The sequence below is a fragment of the Procambarus clarkii genome, chromosome 71 (assembly GCF_040958095.1).
Source record: "Procambarus clarkii isolate CNS0578487 chromosome 71, FALCON_Pclarkii_2.0, whole genome shotgun sequence".
Lineage (NCBI taxonomy): Eukaryota > Metazoa > Arthropoda > Malacostraca > Decapoda > Cambaridae > Procambarus > Procambarus clarkii.
The window spans coordinates 9,001,674-9,029,204 of record NC_091220.1 but is presented as its reverse complement, the minus strand read 5'-3'; the positions used below and the strand labels follow the sequence as shown (position 1 = coordinate 9,029,204).

The 27,531-nt window shown below is 47.1% G+C and overlaps 1 protein-coding gene across 12 annotated transcripts in view; it reads left to right on the top strand.

The window, feature by feature from the left end:
- The window catches only part of rdgB (retinal degeneration B), a 507,955-nt gene that overhangs the window by 440,969 nt on the left and 39,455 nt on the right, over nt 1-27,531 (top strand). For 2 of the 12 annotated variants that reach the window (XM_069311954.1, XM_069311957.1), the window contains one exon: nt 773-800. The exons of 8 other annotated variants lie outside the window; for them this stretch is intronic. In XM_069311954.1, coding sequence (XP_069168055.1) covers nt 773-800 — 28 coding nt within the window. Of the gene's footprint in view, nt 1-772; nt 801-1,430; nt 2,066-27,531 lie in introns of those variants that run through there. 2 more of the 12 variants (XM_069311953.1, XM_069311956.1) reach the window with 1 other exon arrangement.

Here is a 27,531-nt window from a genome sequence, read left to right as displayed (position 1 = left end):
TCCTTTGACCATGTGCTGCTTGGCGGTGGACTATATGCATTTATCATCATTAGTTTATCATCCTCATAGCAGATCTCTAGTGCTATTATGTCAACTTCTTGTGGATTGGCAGTCATTATTTCCTTCACCTTGAGGTGTTCTTTTACCAGCACAGCAACGCCACCGCCTTTCCTAATTTTTCTGTCCCGTCTCCAAATTGAGTGTTAGAGTGTAGAGGATTGTAACTTATTTTAAATTCATGACTGAATTAAGTGTTCTCCAGTGTCCCACATCCTCTATTAATGGCTCAGAAAGACCAGTGTGAAAAGCTTACCTCTGTGTTGGGAACGATAAGGTGGCAATGACCCTGGTTGGAGGTGGCTTTTTATTTCAGATCAGAAATAACTGGTGAAGATTGTTCTTTTATCATTACAAATGATCGGGTATTTTGAAGTGAACAGTAGCATCAGTCATACAAGTATACAGTATGCACTCGTTGCTTTATTTCTGTGGGAGAGTTTGTTCGTGCAGTTATCAGTGTATAAGCATATTCAAATAAATATATCAGTGGATATTGTAGATAGTTTGCAGCATACTTTATTTGAAAATGCATACATTTCTCTCTAAAATGAATTTATACACATTATCCAAATATAATAATTTGATAGAATTCTGAGTTAAATTTTAGTAAGTAAGTAAATATAGTAAGAGAAAACATTTTTGTTTGAACTATTTTGAGAAGTGGATTATTTTGTGTGTAAAATTTTGATTTTTATATTGAATTTTTTTTCAGTGTATCTGTCTTCGTGGAGTGTGAAAGAGTAAGATTCTATTAATGTGCATTAGTATTAGCAGCACGTAAAAAACTAAAAATTTAATATCCTAGGTCTTGATACTGGTCTTATAATTTAGCGGCCAGTAGAACACCCAGATTAAAGAGTTATGTAGATATGGTGTTCACTGTGTTAGTACCAAGATTAAGGAGTTAGGTAGCACATTGTGTTAGTAACACATAGACTTCCCAGCACCAATAGATAACACTTGATTGCCTTGATGACTTCTACAGACTTGGAGCTCATTATGTAGCTTAGCTGTAAGCACCAGATATCATATATACACCGACTCTCTTTAAATTGGCCTTATGTTTATAATTTTAGTGAGTTTAATAGCTCTAATAAAGGTATAAACAACAAAACGAATTCTTCATTGATATTGGATTATTTGTTGACATGCATTGTGACCTCACTCGAACAAAGTACAGTACAGTACTCTATATAGAGTAGAACTGATGAATTGCATATGGGATTTTGTTCAGTCTGCCAGGCCCTTAGTCATCCCTCAGGGCATTTATTTTTAGTAAATAGCGCCAATGAAAAGGCCACAATAGAGTTAACAAATGGAGCCAGAACTAAAGCCAAATGTAGGGAAGAGAATAACATATGACTTGACAGATTCTACAGAGCTGTTGCTGATACCATTGGAGAGATGAAGCTTAGAAGAAATCAGATAGGACTAATGACTGAGAAGTGCCATAAAGCATAGGTATACCAGCCAAAAAGGATTGAGGAAAAGAACGCAACCAGCAAAAGTGTCCAGCATGGAAGACATGGGTAGAAGAACCCTGAATCAGAAAGCAGACAGAAATCCCACTGTGTCCAGTCCAGCCAAAGAGGGGTTCATTGAGACTGCCCAAGGAGTTTGAAAATGACACTGCTTATACCTGAAGCTGATGATTCAACATAAAGCCTAACAGATCCATCTACATCTTCCAAGCTTCTCATATAACAAGAGGAAGGAAATCCTATGTACCCCCATTTACTGCCCCCCCCCCCAACTCCATTGGAGCAGCCTATTCTCAGAGTAAATCTATTAATCTATTATAACAAGACACTAACCCCCCTCCCCTGCCTCAAATATTTGGATAGTTATCTTAGATAAATGTGAGGGTTTGAAACTACAATATGGTTCCATTAATAGTCTACTTGTAAACTGGCAAGCAAACTTTTGTCCTAAGTGTAGAATATTCCTGTTATAGCTTTATTGTGTTATAAATTGTTGGTTTAAAATATAAAAAGTACATGCTGAACATGTTTTCTTTGATACAATGTGTAGAAGCCACAGACACAAATCAGAAGATACAATTAACAATTTACTACACAAATAAGAAAACAGCCAACCTAATTTTGAAGAACTCTCCAGACACCAAACAGAATGCCTTAAAAGAGACCAATATTGTCTATGCTTTCACATGCCCACTTGGGGACTGTCAACCCCAAAGATCTCAGTATATAGGCAAGACAACAACGTCTCTCTGTAGGCGATTAACAATGCACAAGCAACAGGGCTCCATCAAGGAGCATATATTCTCCTCACATAACTAAACCATCACCAGAGGAAGCTTAACAAGCAACACAGAAATAGTTAACAGGTATAACGAGAACTGAAGACTCAACATCAGCAAGGCCCTACATATCAAAAGGCAAAAAGAGCAATCAACAGCCAGTTAACACATAATTACATTCTACCCACTTCAAGACCCCGTACTAACGCAGAGATAGTAGAAGCAAAAACATAGGGATTTAATGGCCTATTAATATCCATTCATCCACTTGGTTGCATCCCACTTAATGTAAATATTATCCCTAATTTACTGATAACTGAGGATCCATTTTTTGGGGTTTATGCCTAATTGATGCTATCCTGGTTCACCGTCAATTGGGGGAATTACCCAGTGGGTAGAAGATAGCAGGTGGAGGCGGCGTAAGCCAGAGCTTGCAGTGTAGCATCGAAGGGTACTGTATCCTCGAGCCGTGATATCTAAACGATCGAACGTTTTAGATCTCAAGGAGTTGATCTGAAGGTTACACAGCAGTACTCTGGTCTGTAGTTTTACTTAATAACAACCAGCATTTAACCAGTAAGTGAGGTTAATGGCTGGCCCCCTTACAAGACCATAATATAGTGTGAAACTAAAATTTGGAGAGTTAATTTTTCAACTTCCCTCGACAATGAAGAAAAACACAAGAAATATTGAGAAGTTTCCTGTTAGAATCATTAATCTTACCCTTGCAGTCACATTCAACAACATTATATATATATATAGATATATATATATATATATATATATATATATATATATATATATATATATATATATATATATATATATATATATATATATATATATATATATATATATATATATATATAAAATATGTCGTACCTAGTAGCCAGAACGCAATTCTTGGCCTACTATGCAGGGCCCGATTTGCCTAATAAGCCGAGTGATTTTCTTTATTTTTAATAAATTGTTTCCAATTAGTGGTTTTGAATAATTATTATTATATTATATTAAGAACATAAATTTTTGACGAAGTTGTGTTAGTTTAGGTTAGGTAAAGATAGGTTAAGTTAGGTTAGGTAGGGTTGGTTAGTTTCAGTCATATATCTACGTTAATTTTAACTCAAATTTAAACAAATTAACTCGTACATAATGAAATGGATAGCTTTATCATTTCATAAGAAAAAAATAGAAAAATATATAAAATTCAGGAAAACTTGGCTTATTAAGCAAATTGGGCCTTTTATAGTAGGCCAAGTACTGCATTCTGTCTACTAGGTACAACATGTGTGTGTATATATATATATATATATATCGTACCTAGTAGCCAGAACGCACTTGTCAGCCTACTATGCAAGGCCCGATTTGCCTAATAAGCAAAGTTTTCATGAATTAATTGTTTTTCAACTACCTAACCTAACCTAACTTTTTCGGCTACCTAACCCAACCTAACCTATAAAGATAGGTTAGGTTAGGTTAGGTAGGGTTAGTTAGGTTCGGTCCTATATCTACGTTAATTTTAACAAAAATAAAAAAAAAAATGACCTCATACATAATGAAATGGGTAGCTCTATCATATCATAAGAAAGAAATTTGAGAAAATATATTAATTCAGGAAAACTTGGCTTATTAGGCAAATCGGGCCTTGCATAGTAGGCTGAGAAGTGCGTTCCGGCTACTAGGTACGATATATATATATATATATATATATATATATATATATATATATATATATATGTCGTACCTAGTAGCCAGAACTCACTTTTTGGCCTACTATTCAAGGCCCGATTTGCCTAATAAGCCAAGTTTTCCTGAATTAATATATTTTTTCTAATTTTTTTCTTATGAAATGATAAAGCTACCCATTTCATTTTGTATGAGGTCATTTTTTTTTATTGGAGTTAAAATTAACGTAGATATATGACCGAACCTAACCAACCCTACCTAACCTAACCTAACCTAACCTAACCTATCTTTATAGGTTAGGTTTGGTTAGGTAGCCGAAAAAGTTAGGTTAGGTTAGGTTAGGTAGGTTAGGTAGTCGAAAAACAATTAATTCATGAAAACTTGGCTTATTAGGCAAATCGGGCCTTGCATAGTAGGCTGAGAAGTGCGTTCTGGCTATTAGGTACGACATATATATATATATATATATATATATATATATATATATATATATATATATATATATATATATATATATATATATATATATATATATATATATATATATATATATACACACACACTGTATGAACAAATCCACAAGGGCCGTGACGAGGATTCGAACCTGCGTCCGGGAGCATCCCAGACGCTGCCTTAATCGACTGAGCTACGACAGGGTTAAAAGGGTTGAAACCGAAGTTCTACTGAACTTAATGGATCCCGTAGCCTCTCCGAGGCACAAACCAGGCTTTTACACAACCCCCCTTACAACGATCCCGGAGAGGCTACGGGATCCAGTAAGTTCAGTAGAACTTCGGTTTCAACCCTTTTAACCCTGTCGTAACTCAGTCGATTAAGGCAGTGTCTGGGATGCTCCCGGACGCAGGTTCGAATCCTCGTCACGGCCCTTGTGGATTTGTTCATTTGATGCATCACATTAGTGTGATCTCTGTGTGTGATATACTGTATATAATATAATATGCAGAAAAACCACATGTGAAAAATAGAGAATGCTAAAAGTATTTTTGGCTTGATTCGCCTTCAACAGAGCATTTTGAAATGAAGAAGAAAACGTCGATGGCAATCTTATATCTGCCAGGGCTGGTCAACTGACCACCAAGAACATAAGAATAAAGACCTATTAACTTATATGCAAGAATAAGAAAGGGAACCCATACAGATAAAGGGGGATGAAAAGGGGGTTAAATAGATGGTATATTGTATTGATGTGCTATATTGAAGCTTATATGGGGATCTAATTTTTACATACCAGGGCTTACATTAAGGCTGTTATTACATTGTTTGATTATAGCAGACTCGATCACATTTGTTTCAACGAAACCCTTACTTTTAACAATACATTTCACCCCTCTGAAGTTGATAGAATCATCACATAAACTGGAGTGTAAATACAATGCACTGGACTGATGGTCTGGCTGTACAAATAGTGTATGAATGTAGTTTTAAACGTGAGGAAAGAGATAAATACCAGTCTAGCCAATGTATACACGTGCACTCCCATTGCAAGGGATGGAGGACACACAACCTGCTACAGACAAAGGCGAGTTCTTAATTAACATGGACTTAACTGTATTATTATTTTTGAACACTGAGTTAATATTAAGGTTTTTCAGAGCTGGGCAAGATTTACTAATCCATTAAAATATGGTAATACCAACGAACTTTTTATTTCTGGCTTAGACTTAGGAGCTTGTTTGTAGAACATCTTTTTTGCTTGATTAAACGTGAAATCCAAGACCGATTTTGGGTATTTTAAAACTTCTTCTCAATTTCAAATATTTTAGTTATTTCTTCATCAGAAAATTCTGGGCTGCAAACTCTCAAGGCTCTGAGAAAAATTCCAAAAAATACTGCCCCCTTAACCTAGACATGATGATTTGAGTATAAATGAACATACGAGCACACATTGGTTGGTTTCCTCTACACATTGAGTTTGAAACGCCTACCGATTCTATGAATCATGATGCCTAAAAAAGGCAGAACACCATTTTCTTCATTCTCAATTGTGAATTTAATTGACGGAACCAGTGAATTAAGTTGAATGAGAAAATCTGTTTGTTCATGGTTAACCGGCCACAGGCACAAAATATCATCAACATACTTATACCACAACAAATTCGAGGGTAAAATCCTGGGTAAAATCTTTGTTTCAAAACACTCCATGTACAAACTGCTCAAAACCTGGGAGAGGTGATTACCCATTGCCTTGCTAAATGTTTGTTTATAAAATGAATCATAAAACTGAAATAGTTATCTTTAATGCACCATTGTTGAACTTATAAAATTGTGCATTAAAAATAACTATTTCAGTTAGCAAACAATCTTTATAAATCAAATTTGGTTACTATAGTGAGCAATATAAACTGAAGACAAACATGTTCAGAAATACAGATTTTCGTCATTTTGAGGTTCATTCGAGCGAGGTCCCACTGCTTAGTTTCTAGATTTAATATGACAAGTTCCATAACAAGGAGGATGGCATGTATAGAATTTTCTCCAAGCATTTTGACCATTATTCTTGTACATTATGTATATACTGTACAGTATAATATTATAGACTCTGTAGTCAAATGTAGAACCATCTTCAATAAACTATGTCAGTTTTCTTTGTTAACAGGTACAAGTAACTGAAAGACACATTTTCTAGCTTAACCACTGTGATGCGCCGAGTTTATTGTGACATTCCCCCTGTGCGCATGAAATCAAGTGTTCCCAAACAATTCTTTTTTCTTTGTAAAATGATAAATTCCCTTCCCTGAATATGTCTATGTAAAAATAAATATCAAATTCCACTTACTTTGGCTGTGGGGATGTGGACAAGGTGCGCTGTGACGTCATCAGAGCTTGGTCGCCATTGCGTGAAGCTCCCAAACACGGTCGCACAGGCCATTCAAGCACCGCGGGTTGCCACAAATATATTTTCAATTATTTGTTCTATGTATTTCCAATGCAGTTTTATTTGATTTTTTTTTATCGTATATGATGCATATTTTTTACCTTTACAGTATATATACAGTAGAATGTTCATAATGTTCCATGGAACTGTAATACATGTATCAGTAATATGTCCACAATAATGTGTATTATACCTTACCTGAATAAACATTTTATTTTATTTTCTGGGGGGAGCCCCGTCGGCTCCCCGGAGCTTTACCGGCTGATATGCTAATGTCAGACTTTGGCATCAGTCATGTGTATGGAGTTCTAGGGCCTACCGGGGACCACGAGCCAGAACCTGGCCCCCTCAGAGAGGCAAGGGGAGCAATGGCCTATAGAAACCCCCGTGTGGTTGGAAGCATTCTATGTCTGCCATCGACCGGGTCAAGCACCCAGAAAGGTAAGCATTCCAAAACAAACCCCTATTCTGGTGAAAATTGCTACCTAAGCCGAACTAGTGAATAGAACTCTTCAACAGAAAACACGGAAACTAGTATGACGTCATACGTCACCGCGCCGCTGTCTGCGCAGCTCCCCCCTCCCCGGGAGGGGGAAGGGGGAGCCCCAGACCTCCCACGCCGGCTATCCACCCATCAGTTCTTCGGCTGATGCTATAGGCAATGGTTATGTGCTCCGGCTCCAGTGGTTGTTTCAGCACTGTACCTAGAGTGTGGTGTCTGTTTTCTAGGTGGTGCGTGAGCCGGGTGTGATTCTTCAGTACTCGGGCTGCATGCGCCTAGGGTTCCCTTCCCTAGGTGCCCTGTACGTACTGCCCTTGGGGCTTGGGGCCACCTTCCACAAGTTCCTTGGGTCCTGCCCCTGCTTGGCCGTTTACCGCTTGGTTTTCGGCCGCTCTTTGTGTGCTCGGGTGTTCTGTCTCCCTTGTTCGCCTTAGAGTAAGGGGCAGTGTTTGCACTGGTGGGGCGCGGGGTACTGTGCAGCTTGTCTTTACCAATCATAGCGGCCGGCTCTGTTCCGCTTGGGTACGCTGTCCTCTTGCGGGGTTTTCTTTTTCTTTTGTTTATATACCTGGTGGGGGGGTCTGCCTTCGTTCTTGCCCCTTGTGTCCCTTGTGTTCTGAGTATTTCTGGTGGTACCCCCTGCTAGGTCCCCGTGAGTGTACACGTCCCGGGGGTTCAGCTCTTAGAAAGTTGTTTGGTAGCTTGGGTGCCGGTTAGCAGTACCCTGCCTGGGATTACCTGAGCGCGAGTCCTCTTAAAGTAAACGCTCGGGACCCTGGGAAACCCCTGGGGGCGCGCGGGTCCGATGGATGTGACCCCAGAGCCCCCCCCTCGCTTCCAGCGAGTTTGAGGGTTGCTCTCACCTTTTGTCTCTGGGTGACTCTCTGTTTTGCCTCCGTCTGCTGCCTGTGGGGTCGGTGACACCTTCGACCCGGTGTCCTGCGAGTTTGGTTGCTCGTTGTGGCTCGGTTACCCAGTTGTGCTAACAAAGCGGGTGCGGGCAGCAGGGGCGTTGCACTTGAGCCTTGGTGGTGGCAACGTTCTCATGGTTTCCTCCCCGGGAGCCCCGGGGCTGCCCCGTTGTATTTCGTTTTGGGACTTGGGGGTGTTGGTTGCTTCGGTTCCATCCACGCCCCCTTGTCTTTCCCCTGGTTCACCCTTCCTGCCTGTATCCGGTTCCTTACCGTCTGTAGGTTCAGGGCGGGGTGTTTGGTGGTGTTGAGACTCGGGCAGTCTCGGGGAATTCCCCTTCCGGGGTAGTGACGGGGGCATTTGGGCCTGTTCCTCCAGCCGTGTTGTATGAGTCTGCCAGTGGGCTCCCTTCCTTAGTGTTTTCACGGCTGCCCCGGTTTTCTGGTACGGCCGGGGCTTTGGGGGAACGGCTCGGCCCCGGGGCCTGTCGTGTAGGTTCCCGGGGCTGGGGAGGGGCTGACTTGGGGGGGCCTTGGCCCCGTTAGACCCCGTGGGGGGTTTTATCCCCCTCTCGGCGGGGCTTGTGGTTACGCGGAGTGGGGTCTTTCCTCCCCACTCGCCGTACGTGCTGTTGGACGTCGGCCCCTCCCCGGGCTCGGCTCCTTGGCCTTTGAGTCGGTTGGTTCCGTCCTGTGGGTGGATGTTTCCTCCCCCGCTTTTTGAGACGGTGTTTTTGTCATGTTTCCCCGTTCGATGGGGTTCTGCGTGACTTTTGATCTCGGGTGCGCCTGCGCCTTCGTGTGCCTTCGGGACTAGTGTTGGCTTCTGTGTTCTCGAGGGTACGGGAAGGTTTTTCGCTACTTCCCGCATTATTGGAACGTCTGTCGGCTCCTAGTACTTGTCGCCCTGTTGGGCTACTTGTCGCCCTGTTGGGCTACTTGTCGCCCTGTTGGGCTACTTGTCGCCCTGTTGGGCTACTTGTCGCCCGGTTGGGCTACTTGTCGCCCGGTTGGGCTACTTGTCGGCCGTTTGGGCTACTTGTCGCCCGTTTGGGCTACTTGTCGCCCGTTTGGGTTCCCTTTTTTTTTTTGGGCTCTTTGCTTCTTTGGCCGGTTTTATTGTTCCTGCTTCCTCTTTTGGCTCTTTTTCTCGTGCAATAGTCCTGGCTGGCGCCTTCCCGCAGGGAGGGTGTGCGGTTCGGCCAGCGTGTTATGCGCATGCGCCGTGGAGTTTGTTTTGGTCTGGGCGATGGTTCAGTGCTGGGGTTTTGCGCCCTTTTTTGCTACAGTGCTTCGCCTCTCGTTCTTCTCCCTGGCTGCGGTATGTGCCCCTTTGCGCCAGGGGTGTCCTGGTTCCCGGTTGTGGGGAGGACACCGCGGTTTTCTGTGTCATGGGTGTGGACCGCCTCCTTCGCCTCTCCCTGTTCTCCTGCGGGTCCGGCTCTGGCGTCTTCACCTAGCGGTGCTCCCGAGTTCTTCTGGGCACGGTTGAGTCGTGTCAAGTTCGAGCCACCATTCGCCAGGTGAGTTTCTGCGGTCTGGCGTCTTTTGGCCGGGCGCTGGATGCGGCGGTGTTCATATACCTGTCTTTATTTAGGTATAATTTTGTACGACTGAGACCGTTCGCACACCAGTGACTGTCCCTTTATCACCCCTTCCTGTCCCCCTCATGTGCATGTCCAACCCATGCTGGAGTCGTTCAGGGGACCCTCCTTTTTTACTGTTGTGAGGTGTGGGGGTTGTAGGGTTGGTTCTGTACTCACCTGGTGAGGCTCCTGGCTGTGCTTGCAGGATTTGAGCTCTGGCTCTCGGGTCCCGCCTATCTGGTAGAACTTGCGGGATAGTACCAGTGGAGTGCAGTGGTGCTATTGGCACTTTTGGGGAACACTGTATTACCATCAGTGGTCTGTGCTTGTTACACGACCTACTTGCGAGCATAAGCCTTCTTGCTGGTTCGTCCGTGGACTTCCAGGGCGCACTGGCCTGTTTTCGTATGGCAGTTCCGGCCCGTCCTGGTTGTGGGGGTATGTGGGCCGGTGGACTGCTCCTAGCAGCTGCCTGGTGGGCCATCCTCTGGCCGGTCTGGCCTGACCTTGGGCCGGGCTTGAGGTGTAGAAGAGCTCCCAGTACCTCATCCAGCAGGTATCGAGCGGGGTTTCTCCGCCGTCGGTCGCCTGGTGCAGGTTTCTGGGCCTGCAGGGTTTTGTCGTGTCTCCGTTGGCCCTGTCTGGGGTCTGCCTGCTCCGTTCTCTGCCTTTGCAGAGGGGAGTTGCTATTTACATGTTGCATGTTGCAGTGGTGCCTGTTGCTGCTGCTGCTGCACGTGAGCATTGGTACCGTGTTTCACGGTGGCGTGTCCTTGTTCCTGTGTCCGGTTGTGGAGTGGCGCTTTGCTGCCGTTTTGTGCCTGGGGATTGCGTGGGGTTTTTGTCCCTGCCTGATTGTCCACCCCTGGTTGTTCTCCTGGTTTTTTTTTTTTTTTTTTTTTTTTTTTTTTGTGCTTCTGCTCTTTCTTCCTGCCTCTTCTGCAGCAGGAATGTTCTGCGTGTGTTCTTAGGCGTTGGTCAGCCTGTGTCCTGTGATGTGCTTCTTTGTCTCGGTCTGTTGCAGTTGTTCGTGCCCCTTGGTTCGGGTCCTGTTCTGGCGGCGACCCTTCCGCCTTCTTTGGTTTTCCTAGCTTGCCCTGCCGGTTGTTGTTGTTTTACTTTTTTTGGGGGGGTTCTTGCGATGTCTCGCGTCGGACCCGTCGTTTCTGAACTCCTGGCGGACTTGCATGCTTCGGAGTTTTTCTGTTCGGCAGACGTTCCATCTCCTTGTGCCGCCTGGGTTTCGGTGGTCGCGCCCGAGATCTTCTCGCGGCTCCGCCTTTTTCCTGGGCTCGGGGGGGCCTTGTCGGGGCTGCTTATGTTCTGCCTCGTGGTCTCGCCTCCGGTTGGTGGTCGGGTGGCTTCGTGGTAGGTGTCCCACCTGCGTGCTTTCTTGGCGGCAGTATGGGGTATTTTGGCGGTCCTTCCTTTTCCTGTCCCTTCTTCGGTGGGTCCTTCTTGTTGGCTTGGTTTACTCTCGGCTTGGTTTTCTAGTGGGGGTTGGGGGCCGTCGTCTTGCCACATACTGTCGCCTCTTTTCGTGCGGCGCAGGCGGAGCCGCTTCAGCTTGCTTTCGGTCTTGGTGTTGCTTCTGCACCGTTAGTCAGCTGTCTTGTGCGTCATTTCACCTCCGGCCTGTTCGTGCGCCGCTTGCACCATCCTGGTCTCTGGTCAGCGTGCTCTGTCTTCTCCTCGGTTGGTAGTGCCCCTTCGGTTCCGGTGTTTTTTTTTCGTCGGCTCTTTCCTTTGGGCCTTTGCCTCTGGGGGTCGGTTCGCTGTGTTTTCTTGCTCCTTCGGTTTTAGCGTTTTGGTTGTTTGATGGCAGCAGTCTCCATCTTTTCTGGCGCGGGGTGGGGCTGCTGCATTCTGGAGGGGTCCAGGGTTTGTTGGTGCTTCGTTGGTCGGGCCGGGGGTGTGTCGTTTTTGTGTTCAGTGGCGGCCCTCTGCTGTTGTTTGCGTGCCACGGCGTTTGGGTCCGGAGCGCGTTTTGCGTTGATCCGGTTCTGTTCTTCCCGGTTCGCGGGTGATGGTGTCCCGGGTGGTCAGCCGTGTTCTTGCGGCTAAGCTGCCTGTGTTCTTCCCTCATGCCTGTGGCGTTCGTGGCTTCGCTGCTCTCGCTGCCGTCTGGGCGACGTGGCCTTGCAGTCTTTCGGGCATGGATTTTTGGTGTTCGTGCAGGGGCCTTGCTGCTCGTGGTTCTCGTGTTGTTCCCGGGATTTTCGGGGCTGTGGCGCCTTGGGTTGGCGTTTGCTGCCGGTTGTCTCGCCTCCTTGGGGGGTGCGTGGTGTCCGCCTCCCGGTTTTGTCCCTTTGACCTTCCTCTGTGGGTAGTTAGCTCCGGGGAGCCGACGGGGCTCCCCCCAGAAAACCAGCGTTGAATGTAATGAAACGCCATTTTCTGGGTGAGACCCGGAGGCTCCCCGGCAACCCTCCCTCCCTCCGGTCGGCGTTTTTCGCGTGTTTTGACATCCAGCCTCAGAACTGATGGGTGGATAGCCGGCGTGGGAGGTCTGGGGCTCCCCCTTCCCCCTCCCGGGGAGGGGGGAGCTGCGCAGACAGCGGCGCGGTGACGTATGACGTCATACTAGTTTCCGTGTTTTCTGTTGAAGAGTTCTATTCACTAGTTCGGCTTAGGTAGCAATTTTCACCAGAATAGGGGTTTGTTTTGGAATGCTTACCTTTCTGGGTGCTTGACCCGGTCGATGGCAGACATAGAATGCTTCCAACCACACAGGGGTTTCTATAGGCCATTGCTCCCCTTGCCTCTCTGAGGGGGCCAGGTTCTGGCTCGTGGTCCCCGGTAGGCCCTAGAACTCCATACACATGACTGATGCCAAAGTCTGACATTAGCATATCAGCCGGTAAAGCTCCGGGGAGCCTCCGGGTCTCACCCAGAAAATGGCGTTTCATTACATTCAACGCTGGTTTTTTATTTTTTTTTTATAAATGTTTATTGTCACAATATTACTTGTTAAAAATTCACTAAAATTACAATATGCACAGTTTCACACACTATTTACACAGTAACACATTATATTACACAGTACTTCGGAAGTGAGTAATAATCAGTGAAGTAGTCCATGGTACAGAGCACGACTTCACTCTCGTTACACCAAGTACAAATAAATTTTTGCTCTCTGTTTCTTTGTTCTGTGTACTTGCAAATAACGCACTCACGTACACCCTTGGCTTTAGTACTTGTAGTGGTATGTAGCCAAGCTTGTAAAGCATAAAGTAGTATTGAAAAGATTATAGGAAAAAATCAGTTTGTAAGGTAGTCCTGAAAAAATCACTTTGTAAGGTCCCACACAGGAAGAGATTCAGCCACCCTCGAAGAGTGTCCGTCAATCTAAAAGAGATTCAGGCATTCTGGGAGAGATTCAGCCAGCCTCAAAGAGTGTCAGTCAATCTGGAAGAGATTCAGCTATTCATGAAAATATCTATGGAAAACACCACCATGTAAGTCGCTAACACTGTTCATCTATGCTACTTGTATCAGATGCATCATTACTGAATGCAGAAAATGATTCATCTATGTATTATTTATATAAATTGGAGATGGCATAGGTGGGCAAGGGTGGCCCTCAGAGCTACAACTGGATACGCTTGCTGTATCGTCCTCATTGGTGCTGCATCACTTGCATCCGACCTTTGTGTTTGGTTCTTATTGCGCCTAGCTTCACCAGCATCATGACCCTTATGTTCTTCAAACAATAAGATTTGAATTTCACCGACAGCGCGCGATCTTTCAACACCACATCGGACAGGTGTTTGGGAGCCAGAGGTGCGTGCATCACCCATGGTTGCTCACTCAGTACTAACCCAGCCAGCAGTCCTAGGACATTCTGGGAATTTTTTCCAAGATGGCTGCCTCTGAACAAATCTACAGGGGCCATGACGAGGATTTGAACCTGCGTCCAAGAGCATCCCAGATGCTGCCATAATTGACTGAGCTACGACATGGTCAAAAGGAGTTGAAACCGAAGTTCTACTGAACTTATTGGATCCTGGAGCTTCTCCGAGGCACAAACCAGGGTTTTGCACAACTCCCCTCATGCACTTGAGCTATGTCAATTGGCCGTTCTCCATCTTCGCCCTTACTTCATTACACACAGAAATCACAATTGTGTGATGCATCAAATGAACAAATCCACAAGGGCCGTGACGAGGATTCGAAATGGGATGCTCTCGGATGCAGGGGGGCCTCCTCCCTCCCTGTCCATGTCCTCAATGTAAATCAGTGGTCTGTGGCTGACTGTCTTCCCTGGGGTTGTTGGGGGGTGTTTTTGGCTGATGGGGCACACTAGTAAATTATGTGCCCAGCTTTTCTATGAGCATATAGGCATGCCGACGTTTCTCCCTCTTTGCCCATTCTCCACTGCTTGGTGTCAGGGGCTAAGGTCTTTTGTGTTTTGTTTTTCTTTTTACTTTGCTCTTTTCTCTACTTGGGGGTTCTACCTTTTGCCTTATTAGACTTGGCTAGGGTGTATGCAGCAGAACCCTCTTGTTGCCCCCTTTGGCCTTTCTGTTGGCTTCAAGTAGCTCGGGGTGGCTGTTATCAGCAGGGGTTACTGGCATAGCATTCGCAGTGCCTGGCCTTCCTGAAGGGTGCTTACCCTGCAAACCCTGGAAATTCCCTATGAGCTTGGTTGTACTATGGATACCTCTTCTGAGCCCGCTCTCGCCTTTAGCAATTTTGAGGGTTGTTCATCATCTGTGCCGCCAGGTGATGATCATACAATCTGCCTCTGCCATGCTGCGTGTTGGGTCGATGACATTGATGACCCTGAGCCATGTGGTACTTGTTCTTCCCATGTGCTCCTCATGTTCAGGGGTGTCAGGTGACCTGCATTTGGGGTTTCTGTTTTGCAGAGGTCTAGATTGTGTGCCCGGATGGATGCCCCGGGTTGCTTCGCTTGGTATTATTTGGATTTGGGGGTGTTGGTCAACAGGACATTGGTTTGCAGGCGATGAGTCACAATAATGTGGCTAAAGTATGTTGTAAAGCTCAATCGACTTGAGAATGGTCCAGGACGGACCGAAACGTCGTCATCCCTTCACCTTCTAGTGTGTGGTCTAGGTCAACGGACATTGGTTCCATTTGCATCTCCTCCTTTTTTCGCCAGTGGACTTGGTTCGCCCCTCTTTCAACTCTGAGGCATCTGATAGTTTTGGATTTGGGTCGGTGTTTAGCTTTGGGGTGTGACCCGGATCGGTGTGACTTGGGCAGTTCCAGTGTTTGCCCCTTCCAATGCTGGGACGGAGACCGTTGAGCTTCTTGATTCCACTGCAGCTTCTAGGTCCTCCCAGTCGACCCCCTCCTTTGAAGCTTTTTCCTTGGGCTCTGTCCGCTTTCTTCCTGGGTGGTGAGCATAGATGTGTGCTCTGCTCCTTGGCCAACTTTTACAGTTCCTGGGGCTCAGGGTGTTGGTCGATGTGGAGCTTTTGGGTTCCATTTGACCCTTTGTGGGCCCACATGTCATCTGCAAGCCCCTGGTGGGGGAGGGGGAGGTTCCCCCTACTCTTGACTCTTCCTTTGGCTCCTCTTTTGTTTGGCTGTGACAGTTGTTGCCGGCCTACTGCTGTTTTGTTTGGATATTCATCAGGGTAGGTCTTGTTTTCCAAGCGTTTTGATCGGGTCAGTGCATCGCTTTGACGAACCCATCGTCAAGATGGGTTCTCTGTGGTGTGGCAGCTGGGTTGGTTGCACTTCACCTTGCTTCTTATTTTATCTGGTCAATGCTGTGTTTCCTCTGCATGGCCTGTTGGCTCGTGGTGCACTCCAGTTCTTTTGCTGGGGGTTGCTCCTTGTGGGGGCAGTGGGGAGAAGCTTGCTATATTGGTTATACACACTTGGTTATGTGGTTTGTGGAAGTTGGGTTAGGTTAGGTTAGGTTAGGTTAGGTTAGGTTAGGTTAGGTTAGGTTACTACAGTCTGTAGTGAAATTGCTCATTCCTGCCTCCTTTAGGGGGTTTGGAGTTTTAGAGGCAGGTCTCCTCTTCTTGCCTTTGTCAGGTCATCTCAGTGTATGTGTATTACAAGGGGTTTGTGCCCTCCTGGGTCTATTCTCGTTACAGATTTTTGGTTCCGAGATTATTCCTTTCCATTTTGCACCAGTTTATTCCTTGCCCTTTTTCAAGTGCTTTCTTTGCCTGGGCTCATTCTATCATGAGCCGGGTTATCTTGAGGTTATCTTGAGATGATTTCGGGGCTTTAGTGTCCCCGTGGCCCGGTCCTAGACCAGGCCTCCACCCCCAGGAAGCAGCCCGTGACAGCTGACTAACTCCCAGGTACCTATTTACTGCTAGGTAACAGGGGCATTCAGGGTGAAAGAAACTTTGCCCATTTGTTTCTGCCTCGTGCGGGAATCGAACCCGCGCCACAGAATTACGAGTCCTGCGCGCTATCCACCAGGCTACGAGGCCCTTTAGTGTACTCTAAATCCCCTACCGGCATTCAGGGATTGGTTCAAAATTTTGCAGTTTTGAGCAGGCACTGCAGAGTGATTGGATTCCTACTCGTTTGGTGTTCTGGCTACTTTGGTCTGTTTTTCGGTCTATGGGCATGAGGCTGATTGCTTTGCTAGCTATTTGCTAAGTTCTTGGGGGTTTGCTTCTCCATGTTGGAGTATCCAACATCCTGGCCAAGAATTTTGTTCTGCTTCCTTCGCCTTTCTACAGAATGGACCGTCTATGCCAATTCTTCCTGTGTCATTGCCAGACGTACAGGCGCCCAGACGTCAACTCCCTTTGCATCAACATTGTCTTGGCATCTGCCTTTTTCCATAGCGCCATTCCCCGACTGTGAGGTTCTCACTGGGGCTTCCTTTCAGCTGGACTGGTTGAGATGGAGGTGCATTTACCTCTTTTTCGTCGGTCCATCTGTTGCTCTGGATGCTGGCATGACTGGAGTCTTATGAAGGGAGAGTAATTTTTCTGGCTCCTTGATGTCAAACCCGGCTTTGGTTTCAGGCACTGCTTACTCGGTGTCCAAAGCCAGACATTTTTCCGTGGCTCCACCTCTTTCAGAAGGTCGGTAAGTGACGTACCTTGTTGGTTCGCCTTTCTCTGCTCTACTCATCTGTAGATGCGTAGACCCCCTGCTGGTGTAAGGGAGTCTGGGGCTCCCCCTTTCCCCTTCAGGGGAGGGGGAGGGAGGGAACTGCACAGGCAGCAGCACGGCAGCAGTGGTGACATCATTCTTGTTTGCTTGTTTTTGATTGGGGAGTTCTGCCTGCTAGTTCGGATTTTGGTTTGCAAATTTTAACCAGCTGTAGTTTGTTTTGGAATTCCTACCTTTCTGGGTGCCTGACTTGGTAGATGGCAGACATCAACTGCTTCCAATTACAAGGGGGTGTCTATAGGCCATTACTCCTGATGCCTCTCTGAGGGGCCAGGTTCCGGCGCTGGTCCCCGGTTGGCCTAGATTTCAATCGATTTACTGTTGCCATGGTCTAATATATACACATCAGTCCAGTATTGCTCCGGGGTGCCTCCGGGTCTCACCTAGAAAATGGCATTTCATTACATTCAATGCTGTTTTTCTGAGGGGAGCCCCTACGGCTCCCTGGAGCTTATCAGGCTAATGTATTTTATATTAGACCGGGACATTAAATTAACTATAGAGTTCAGACCTACCAGGGACCATGAGCCAAAACCTGGCCCCTTCAGAGATTTTTCAGGGAGCAACGGCCCTGGAAACCTATTTTTTTTTTTTTTTTAGATATATACAAGAGTTAAGTTGTTACATTCTTGTACAGCCACTAGTACGCGTAGCGTTTCGGGCAAGTCCTTAATCCTAAGGGTCCCTGGAATACGATTCCCTGCCGCGAAGAATCGTTTTTTCATCTAAGTACACATTTTACTGTTGTGTTAAACAGAGGCTACAGTTAAGGAATTGCGCCCAGTAAATCCTCCCCGGCCAGGATACGAACCCATGACTTAGCGCTCGCGGAACGCCAGGCGAGTGTCTTACCACTACACCACGGAGACTGCACCGGATGGCTATTTATCTGCCATCGACCGGGGTTAGGCACCCAGAAAGGTAGGCATAACAAAACAAACCCCACGTGATAAGAAACTAACAATAAAAATGGAACAGAGAGGTAGAACTCCCTTGAATCTTAAGAAAACAAGGAAACAAGCAAATGTAACACACTACTGCCACGCTGCTCGTCCATGCAGCCCTCTCTTCCCCAAGAGGGGGGGGGGGGGAGCGGGGGCCTGAAACCTCACTGCGCCGGCTGCATAGCACTCCCAATCGTAAGCTAATGTCAACCGGAACAGACGCTTCTCTGGCCTCAGTTTCCTAGGCGGTGTTTGCCTCCGTGGCGCTCACTACTGTGTTACTGTGTTATGTGGTGGCCAGGTGTTCCTTATCAGTACTGGGGCTGCTTGTGCTTAGGGGGTTTCCTTCCCTGAGTGCCCTGTGAGTACTGCCCCCCTGTGTGTTTGGGTAATCTTTCTTGGGGGCGTTCGGAACCCATTCCTGTAGGGGTTCCTGCAGCTCGGCACTTGCCTCGCCCTTGCGGCTATCTGGGGCTTAGGGCTCTTGTTTGGTCTTGGGTAGGAACTGGTATCGTGCTGGTTGGGGCATAAAGATGTTGCGCAACCTGCTACTTACGCGGCGACCGGTTCATGTTACCTCTGGGGACGGAGTAATTTTGCAGGGTTTTTCTTTTCTTTTTATTTTAATTTGCTTGGTGGGGGTCTGCCTAGTGTGGCTATAGTTCCACTGGTGTTGTTTGGTGGCTCTCTACGAGGCCCCCAGTGATTGTACACGTTGCAGGTGTTTTCCGTGTTAGGATCTACCCCTTGTTAGATTTGGGTGTTAACTAGTTGTCACCCTACGGGCCCTGGGAAACCGTGTTGGGGCTCGATGGACCAGTGAATGTGTCTTCCGGGCTCCAACCCATCTTGTGCAGGTTCGTTGGTTGCTGTGCCCTTGTCTCAGGGTGACAGTCGCCTCCTTTACCTCCGTCATGCTGCCTGTTGGATCACTAACACCTTGACCCGGAGTCTTGTGAGTTGTGTTCTCTGCTTGTTCTCCAGTACTCTTATGATGTCCTCACTGTTAAGAGTACAGGTGGCATGCTTGGTTTAGGTTGCTGCAATGCACTAGGTTGATTTCCAACCTGGATGCCCCAGAGCCGCTCCTTTTGATTAAAGTTGTTTGCCCCTTTTCCCTCCCTGTTCCTGGCTCCTGACCGTCTGCGGGTTTGGGGTTGGGGTGGAATTTAGTTGGTGCCGAGAATCGGGCAGCTTCATGGGCTACCACGTTCGGGTTGGGGATGGAGGTTTTCGAGCCTGTTCCTTCTGCTTAGGATTCTGGGTCTTACCAGTAGCCCTTTCTTTGCTGCCTTTCCCCTGGATTCTTCCTTTTCTTTAAGGGCAGAGGTTGTAGATGACGGCTCCGCACGAGGGCCTCTGTTGCGGGTTCCCGGGGCTGTGGGTGTTGCCCGCTAGCAGTTCTGGTGCTGTTTGCCCCTGCCTGGGTTTTATGCTTCTGGGCGGGGTTTTTCATCCCTCTCGTCTGCTCACTTCCCACATTTGCTGGCGTGTTTTCGGATATCTTGCGTCGGTCGTGGCTCCTATGTTCTGGTGGCCATTTTCTTTTTGCGGGTTGCTTCCCTGCTTGGCCTCCGGGGCGGCACTGCCATTTGTTTACATGTGCCTGGGTGTGCGAACTCGTGTTTTGGGTGAGTTTTTCACCTCCTTAACTGGGTCTTGGTGACCTGTCTGCATCTGCTCAGGATTCGGTTTCTGGTCTACCTCGACGACTGACTGGTGTGGGCTCCCAGTCGGTCCGCTTGTCTGCTCACCAGGGGTGTGGTTCTTTCCCAACTTGCCAGGTTTGGGTTCTTGGTGAACTGGAGGACATTCCAGCAGGTTCCGTGCTGGGTTTGGACCTGGCTGGGTTTCGTTTGGGACTCTCGGACTGCTTTTTTGTCTCTCCCTCTAGTGGCGTTGCTGTGGCTGTGGTCCTGCCTCCAGCTGTTTCTGAGAGGGTCCCGGGTCACTCGACAGTTGCTCGAGCGGTTGTACGGGACTCTGAACGTCGCCATGCTAGTCACCCCCCCTCCGGGTCGGGTTTGGCTTCGGTGTCTGTTTTGGTTCCTCCGAGGATGCCCCTCCCGCCTCTTTCGCAATTGTTGGGTTCGTGCTCAGGGGGCCTAGTGTCGATTGCTGCGTCGCTGGTTTCCTCTTCGGGGTTTTTGGGGTTCAGTGCCTTGGCGCCTACCCGAGCCTTCGCTCGATGCGGTCACGCATGGGTCATCTCTCGGCTGGGGATTTGTGACCAGTGCTCACCAGGGTGGCCGGGAACGGTGAGGTCCATTCTTTCGTTGGGCTCATAGCTCGTTTTGGGAGTTCGCGGCGGTTTGATTGCGCTTCGGAGGGTTCGGGTCACTTGGGGCTCTACCGTCCGGCTCCATTCGGACTGTTCTTCGGTGGTTCGTTGCCTGAACCACAGGGGTTCTCTTCGGTCCTGAAGAGGTGCTCTCTTCTCTCAGGGGTGCTCTTTGGGGTTGATTCCTTTGAGTGGCTCATCTGCTGGATTCTTGGGGTTTGGCTCTCCATGCGGTTCATGTCCGGGGAGTGTCCAACATCCTGGCAGATGGCCTGTCTCGGTTCCTTCCCCTGTTCACGGAATGGACGGTCGATGCCGACTCATTTCGTTAGCTCTGCCAGACGTACGGACTCCCGGACATGGACATCTTCGTGTCAGCGTAGTCTCAGCGTCTCCCATTCTATGTGTCCCACCTGTGAGGCGTTCGCTGTAGATGCCTTTTGGCAGGACTGGTCGAGGTGGGGTTCCTGTACCTCTTCCTCCTGGTCCAGCTGTTGCTTTGGGTTTTGACTCGGACGGAGTCTTTCCCAGGGAGAGTAGTCCTTGTGGCCCCTTGGAGGCCGACCCAGCCTTGGTTTCAGGCGCTGCTTGCTCGGTGTCCGAACCTGGGGCGTTTCCAGAGGCTCCGCCTCCTTTGGCAGGTCGGACCGGTCCAGTACGTGGCTGGTTCGGCCTTCGCATCTGGTGTTTTTGATGCGGGTGTCACCTTCTCCATGGTGATCAGGTGGCTTCGTTGATGGTGTCCCACCTGCGAGCTTCGTCTCGGCAATCATATGTAGTTTCCTGGCATTCTTTTCACCATTTTTTGCTCTTCGTAGGTTGTCTTCTCTTTCAGATCAGGTTGTCTTGTCCTTTCTTGTTTTTTTCAGGACCGTCATATGATGCTTCGTCATATGATGCTTATTACTGTTGCCTCGTATCGTGCAGCGCTGGCGGAGCCGCTCCAGCTTGTGTTCAGAGTGGACGTCACATCCGCCCCGTTCCGTACGCTTTCTCGTGCTTTGTTTCACCTCAGGTCTGTTTATGTGCCGCCTGAGCTGTCCTGGTCCTTGGACAGGGTGCTCTCATATCTTTCTTCTCCTCGGTTTTTGGTGGGCCCCTTTGGTTCATGATGGTTTTTCCAAGGCCCTGTTTTTGTTGGCATTGGCCTCTCGGGGTCGGGTCGGGGAGCTTCCTGCACTCCTCCGGCACAGAAGTTTCTGCTCTTTTAGTCCTGGTGGTTGGTTTGCATGTTTGCAGCCTTCTCTGTCTTTTCTGATGAAGAATGAGACGGCTGCTTTCCGGAGGGGTCCTTGGGTTATTGATGCTTGGTTGGTCTGGCCGGGGGTGTATCATGTCTTGGGCTAATATTCTGGAGCGGGGATTTTGGAGGTCGAACAGGGTCCTGGCTGCCCATTATTTGGTGAACGTGTCTGCTCCTGGGTATTCTTGTGTTGCTTTGGGTCACAGGTTGCAGCCAGTTGTCTCGACTTGGCGTTAAGGAGTTTGTGGTGGCCGCCTCCCCGGTCAGTCCCTCTTTTTCCTTCTCCTTGGATATGTAAATCCAGGGAGCCGTAGGGGCTCTCCTCAGAAAACCAGCATTGAATGTAATGAAACGCCATTTTCTGGTTGAGCCCCGGAGGCTCCCTGGCAACCCTCCCTCCCACTCGCTGGTGTTTTTTTCACTCTGGATTGATGCTTAGCTTCCGAACTGGAATGCTATGCAGCCGGCGCGGTGAGTTCCAGGGCACCCACCCATCCCCTCTTGGGGAGGGGAGGGCTACATAGACGAGCGGCACGGCAGTAGTGTGTTACGTTTGCTTGTTTGCATGTTTTCTTGTTTCCCCGGGATTGAAGGGTGCTCTACCTTTCTGTTCGGTTTTTTGTTTTTAGTTTCTTACCATGTGTGGTTTGTTTTGTTATGCCTACCTTTCTGGGTGCTAACCTGGGTCGATGGCAGATAAGGAAAACCCCAACCACGTGGGGGGGGGGGGGGTCCAGGGCAGTTGCTCCCTGAAACCTCTCTGAAGGGGCCAGGTTCTGGCTCATGGTCCCTGGTACTCCAGAAAATGGCGTTTCATTACATTCAACGCTGGTTTTTTCTACACACTATTCTTGTAAAATAGGGGTGCGTCTTATGCAAAGGTGCGTTATCTATGCTGACAAATACAGTAAATATTTTTTAACAAATCTAGTGCTATTTTCCTACAGGAACTCATGGTGTCCACAGCATCACCATGCAAATGAATCTTACCATGAGCATAGCTACTATGCATATGATGAAAATTCACATATGAACACAATGGCAATCTTCTCTTAATTCCTCATTTGCCATCCCTCTGTTTTTGGTGGTTTTTATCTCGGTCAAAGTTGATCTAGTATCCCCAGCTCCCTGAGTATATTACAGCAACGACAACAAAATCTTGTCGTCTTTGAGTGGACAAGATTTTATCTCTGGTAGGCATTTATAATAATAATAATAATAATAATAATAATTTGTTATTTACAAGAAGGTACAATGGGTTTGTGAGATTACACAAGATTAGTATTTTTACATTCTTGCAAAGCCATTAACACGCATAGTGTTTCGTGCCTTTCGTTTATGAGTTATCATGTGACACTAGGCCTTTGTGTGTGTAAAGCTGTCCACCTGGTGGGCTCCAGGGAGCCACTGAGGAGCCCACCATAAAGAAGCAATGCATTACATTTTATGATGGATTTTCACTAGGTCACTAAGTATGTATTTTAAGCAAATGTTAAAATAGTATGATTACATTATAAAGCTGAAGATTGTTATTTTGACATCTTAAATATACAGGATACTGTGTTTGCAGATAAGTTTAGGAGGTAAACAGTGAAATATAAACTAGATAATTCACCATTGAACTGTGCCAGCCGAGAAAACTCGGTGGGTGGGAAACTGCGCGAGCTGAGAAAATATCTTTTTAATATTTTGTACCCATTGAAAATGTGTGCGCGGTAGGTTGTGTACGAAATGGACTCTTAGAACCTCCAGTTAGAGGCAGCCATCTTGGAAAAAATTCCCAGTAATATCCTAGGGCTGCTGGTTGGGTTAGTACTGAGTGAGCAACCACGGGTGACAGACACGCCTCTGGCTCCCAAACACCTGTCCGACGTGGTGTTGAAAGATCGCTCTCTGTCTATGAAATTCAGACCTTATTGTGTAAAGAACATAAAGGTTGTGATATTGCTGAAGCTAGGCACAATAAGGACCTAACACAAAGGTCAGAGGCAAGTGATGCAGCACCAATGAGGACAATACAGCAAGCGTATCCAGTTGAAGCTCTGAGCGTCACCCCTTGCCCACCTATGCCATCTCCAATTTATATAGATGATACATAGATGAATTATTTTCTGGGTTTAGTGATGATGCATCTGATACAAGTAGCATAGATGAACAGTGTTAGCGGCTTCCATGGTGGTGTTTTCCATAGATATCTTCAAGAACAGCTGAACTCTTCCAGAATGGCTGAATCTCTTCCAGAATACCTGAATCTCTTCCAGAATACCTGAATCTCTTCCAATGCACCTTACAAAGGGATCTTTTTAATACTACCTTACACTTCACAAGCTTACCTACATACCACCTACAGGCACTAAAACCAAAGGTGTACATGAGTGCATTATTTGCAAGCAAAAAGAACAAACAGGAAGCAAAAATCTACCTGTAACCTGGTGCAACGAGAACGAAATCGCGCTCTGTACCATTATTATTGTTATTATTTATATATACAAGAGTTCTTACATTCTTGTACAGCCTCTAGCACGTGTAGCATTTTGCGTAAGTCCTTAATCCTATGTTTCCCAGAATATGACCCGCTAAATCGTTTAACAACCAGGTAACGTTTTTACTGTTGGGTTAAACAGAGGCTACAGTTAAGGATTTGCTACCCAGTAAATCCTCCCCGGCCAGGAGGATATGAACCCAGGACAAAGCACTCATAGAACGCCAGGCGAGTGTCTTACGACTACGCCACGGGAACTGACAATAAACTACCATGGACTGACTGCTTTGTTGATTATCACTTGCTCCCCAAGTACTGAATTTGTAATATAGTAGTGTGTTACTGTGTAAATAGTGTGTGAAACTGTACATATTGTAATTTTAGTGAATTTTGAATAAGTAATATTGTAACAATAAGCATTTATTGTGGACACATTACTGACACATGTATCATCAGTTCCATGGAACATTATGAATATTCTACTGTAATACAAATTGTAAAAAGACACAAATATACATCATATACAATAAAAACAAAACAAATAAAACCTCATACATAGAACAAGTAATTGCAAATATATTTGTGGCAACTCAAGGGGCTTGAATGGCCCACGTGACCGCTTCAGGGAGCTTCACGATCGGGCGAGTTGCTCGTGATGACATCATACGTCCCCCTTCTCCATGTCCCTAAAGCCAAAGTAAGTGAATTGTTTTATTTTTTTTTTTATATGTATGTGTTCAGGGAAGGGAATTTATCATTTTACAAAGATAAAAAAAATTTGCGAACACATGATTTTATGCACACGGGGAATGTCACAATAAACTCAGTGCATCACAGAGGTTAACAGAGAAATGACTATAGTTATATTAAATATTTAATGATAGGATTACCTCTTAAATTTTGGGGTAATATTTAATACTAGAAGATGTAAATTAATATAAAACTTAAGCTATTACTTAACAGTATTTTTAGTTTAAACTTAATACAATATTAAATTACTGTATGTTCCTTATATATGTTTAATATTAATGGTAAACATTGGCTTGATAAGTTAGAATTATTACTGTTCATATAACATTTAAAAGTAATAACCGTATAGGTTGGTTATGTTAAAACAAATATTATTTGGTAATACAGAGCACCACTTGGTTTCCGTTGTCCTTGGAGATGAGACCGTGGTTATTGTGTAAATTCGTAAATGAGAAGTGGAGGGAGAAAAATAGATATGTAAAAAACCCAGCGTTGAATGTAATGAAACGCCATTTTCTGGGTGAGCCCCTACGGCTCCCTGGAGCTTATCGGACTAATGTATGTTATATTAGACCGGGACATTAACTAAGGAGTTCAGACCTACCAGGGGACCAGCGCCAGAACCTGGCCCCTTCAGAGAGGTTTCAGGGAGCAATGGCCCTGGAAAACCCCCTTGTGGTTGGGTTTTCCTTATCGGCCATCGACCGGGGTTAGGCACCCAGAAAGGTAGGCATAACAAAACAAACCCCACATGGTAAAAAAAATAAAAAAAAAAAAACGAACAGAGAGGTAGAAACTCCCTACAATCCCAAGGAAATAAGCAAACAAGCAAACATCACACTTTACTGTAGTGCCGATTGTCCGCGCAACCCTCCCCGCCCCGAGAGGGGGAGGGTGGAGCCCCGTACCTACCACGCCGGCTGCCAAGCTTCAGTTCATTCGCTAATGTCAACCGGGATAGACGCTTCTCTGGCCTCAGTTTCCTAGGCGGTGTTTGCCTTGTGTGACGTTCACTGCTGTGTTGTGTTGTGCGGTGGCCAGGAGTACTTCATCAGTGACAGGGCTGCATGCGCTTAAGGGCTTCCTTCCCTAAGCGCCCTGTCAGTACTGCCCCTGTGTGACAGGGTTATTTTCCCTGGGGCGTTCGGGAACCATTCCCGTAGAGGTTCTTGCAGCTCGGCATTTGCTTCGCCCTTGGGGCCAGCTGGGGCTTGGGGCCCTTGTTTGGCCCTGGGAAGGAACTGTTATTGTGCTGGTTAGGGCGTCAAGGTGTTGCGCGACCTGCCACCTAAGCAGCGACCGGTTCCTGTTGCCTCTGGAGACGGTGTACTTTTGCGGGGTTTTTCTTTTGTTTTTATTTTCATTTGCCTGGTGGGGGTCTGCCTAGTGTGGCTATAGTTCCACTGGTAGTGTTTGGTGGCCCTCTGCTAGGCCCCCGTGATTGTACACGTCGCAGGGGTTTTCAGTGTTGTCCTCTACCCCCCTTGTTATTTATGGGTGTTTAACTGTTTAGCAACACCTTGCCCGGGCTTCCCGTAGCAGTCAGCGTACAGGCCCTGGAAACCCCTGTCGGGGCTCGGTGGACCATTGAATGTGTCTTCCGGGTTCCAACCCGTCTTGTATGGGATCGTTGGTTGCTGTGCCCTTGTCTCAGGGTGACAGTCGCCACTTTACCTCCGTGATGTTGCCTGTTGGGTCACTGACACCTTGACCCGGAGTCTTGCGAGAGAGATTCTCTGCTTGTTCTCCAGTACTCTCCTGATGTTATTACTGTTCAGAGTACAGGCAGGCATCAATGTTGCAAGCTAGGTTAGGTTTCTGCAACATGCTAGGTTGGTTTCCCACTCGGATGACCCCGAGACCATCCCATTTTGGTTAGGTGCTGTTTGCCCCTTTCCCTCCAGACCGTTTGCGGGTTTCGGGGTCGGGGCAGCGTTAAGTTGGGGCAGAGACTCGGGCGGTTTTTGGGGGCTGCCTCGATCAGGTTGGGGACGGAGGTTTTCGAGCCTGTTCCTCCTGCCAAGACTTCTGGGTCTTACCAGCAGCCCTTTCTTGCTGCCTTTCCCATGGACTCTTCCTTTTCTTTAAGGGCGGAGGGCTTGGAGGACGTCTTTGCCCCGGGGCCTCTGTTGCGGGTTCCTGGGGCTGTGGGGGATGCCTGCTAGCAGTTCTGGGGCGGGTTGCCCCTGCCTGGGTTTTCTGCTTCTGGGCGGAGTGTTTTGCCTATCCAATCTGCTTGCTTTCCACTTTTGCTGGCGTGTTTTCGTATCTTTTGCGTCGGTCACAGCCCTCTGTTCTGGTGGCCATTTTCTTCTGTCGGTTTCCTGGTGTGGCCACCAGGGCGGCATTGCAGTGTTTTTACATGCGCCTGGGTGTGCGAGCGAGTGTCTTGGGTGAGTTTTTCACCTTTTTCAGAGGTTTTATTCTCCTGTTGTCGTTTCTTTGCTTCTCTGGTGTTTTCTGCCTGTTTTCTGTTCCTCTGGAACATTTGAGTGTTGATTTTACACCGGGTTTTCTGTTTTGTCTGTTTTGGGTCTGGGCCCTTGGGTTGGGCTCAGTGTCCTTGTCTGTTATGCTTGCTCCCACACCTTGTCCCTCGGTTTTTGGTCTGTTTTGACCGTTTCCCTGGGGGTTCTGTCTGGGGGGCTGTGTTTTGCTTTTCTGTGGTGTATCTCTGCCGGCAAATGTGGTGGTTTGGGCTCCCCATAATCGATTCCGGGTTCCTTTGGGTTCTTTGGTTTCGTTCTAGAGGTTTCTTCCTCTTGGGCCCCCTTTGTGGGTTCAGGGGGCTTTGTTTCCTCGCGTGTG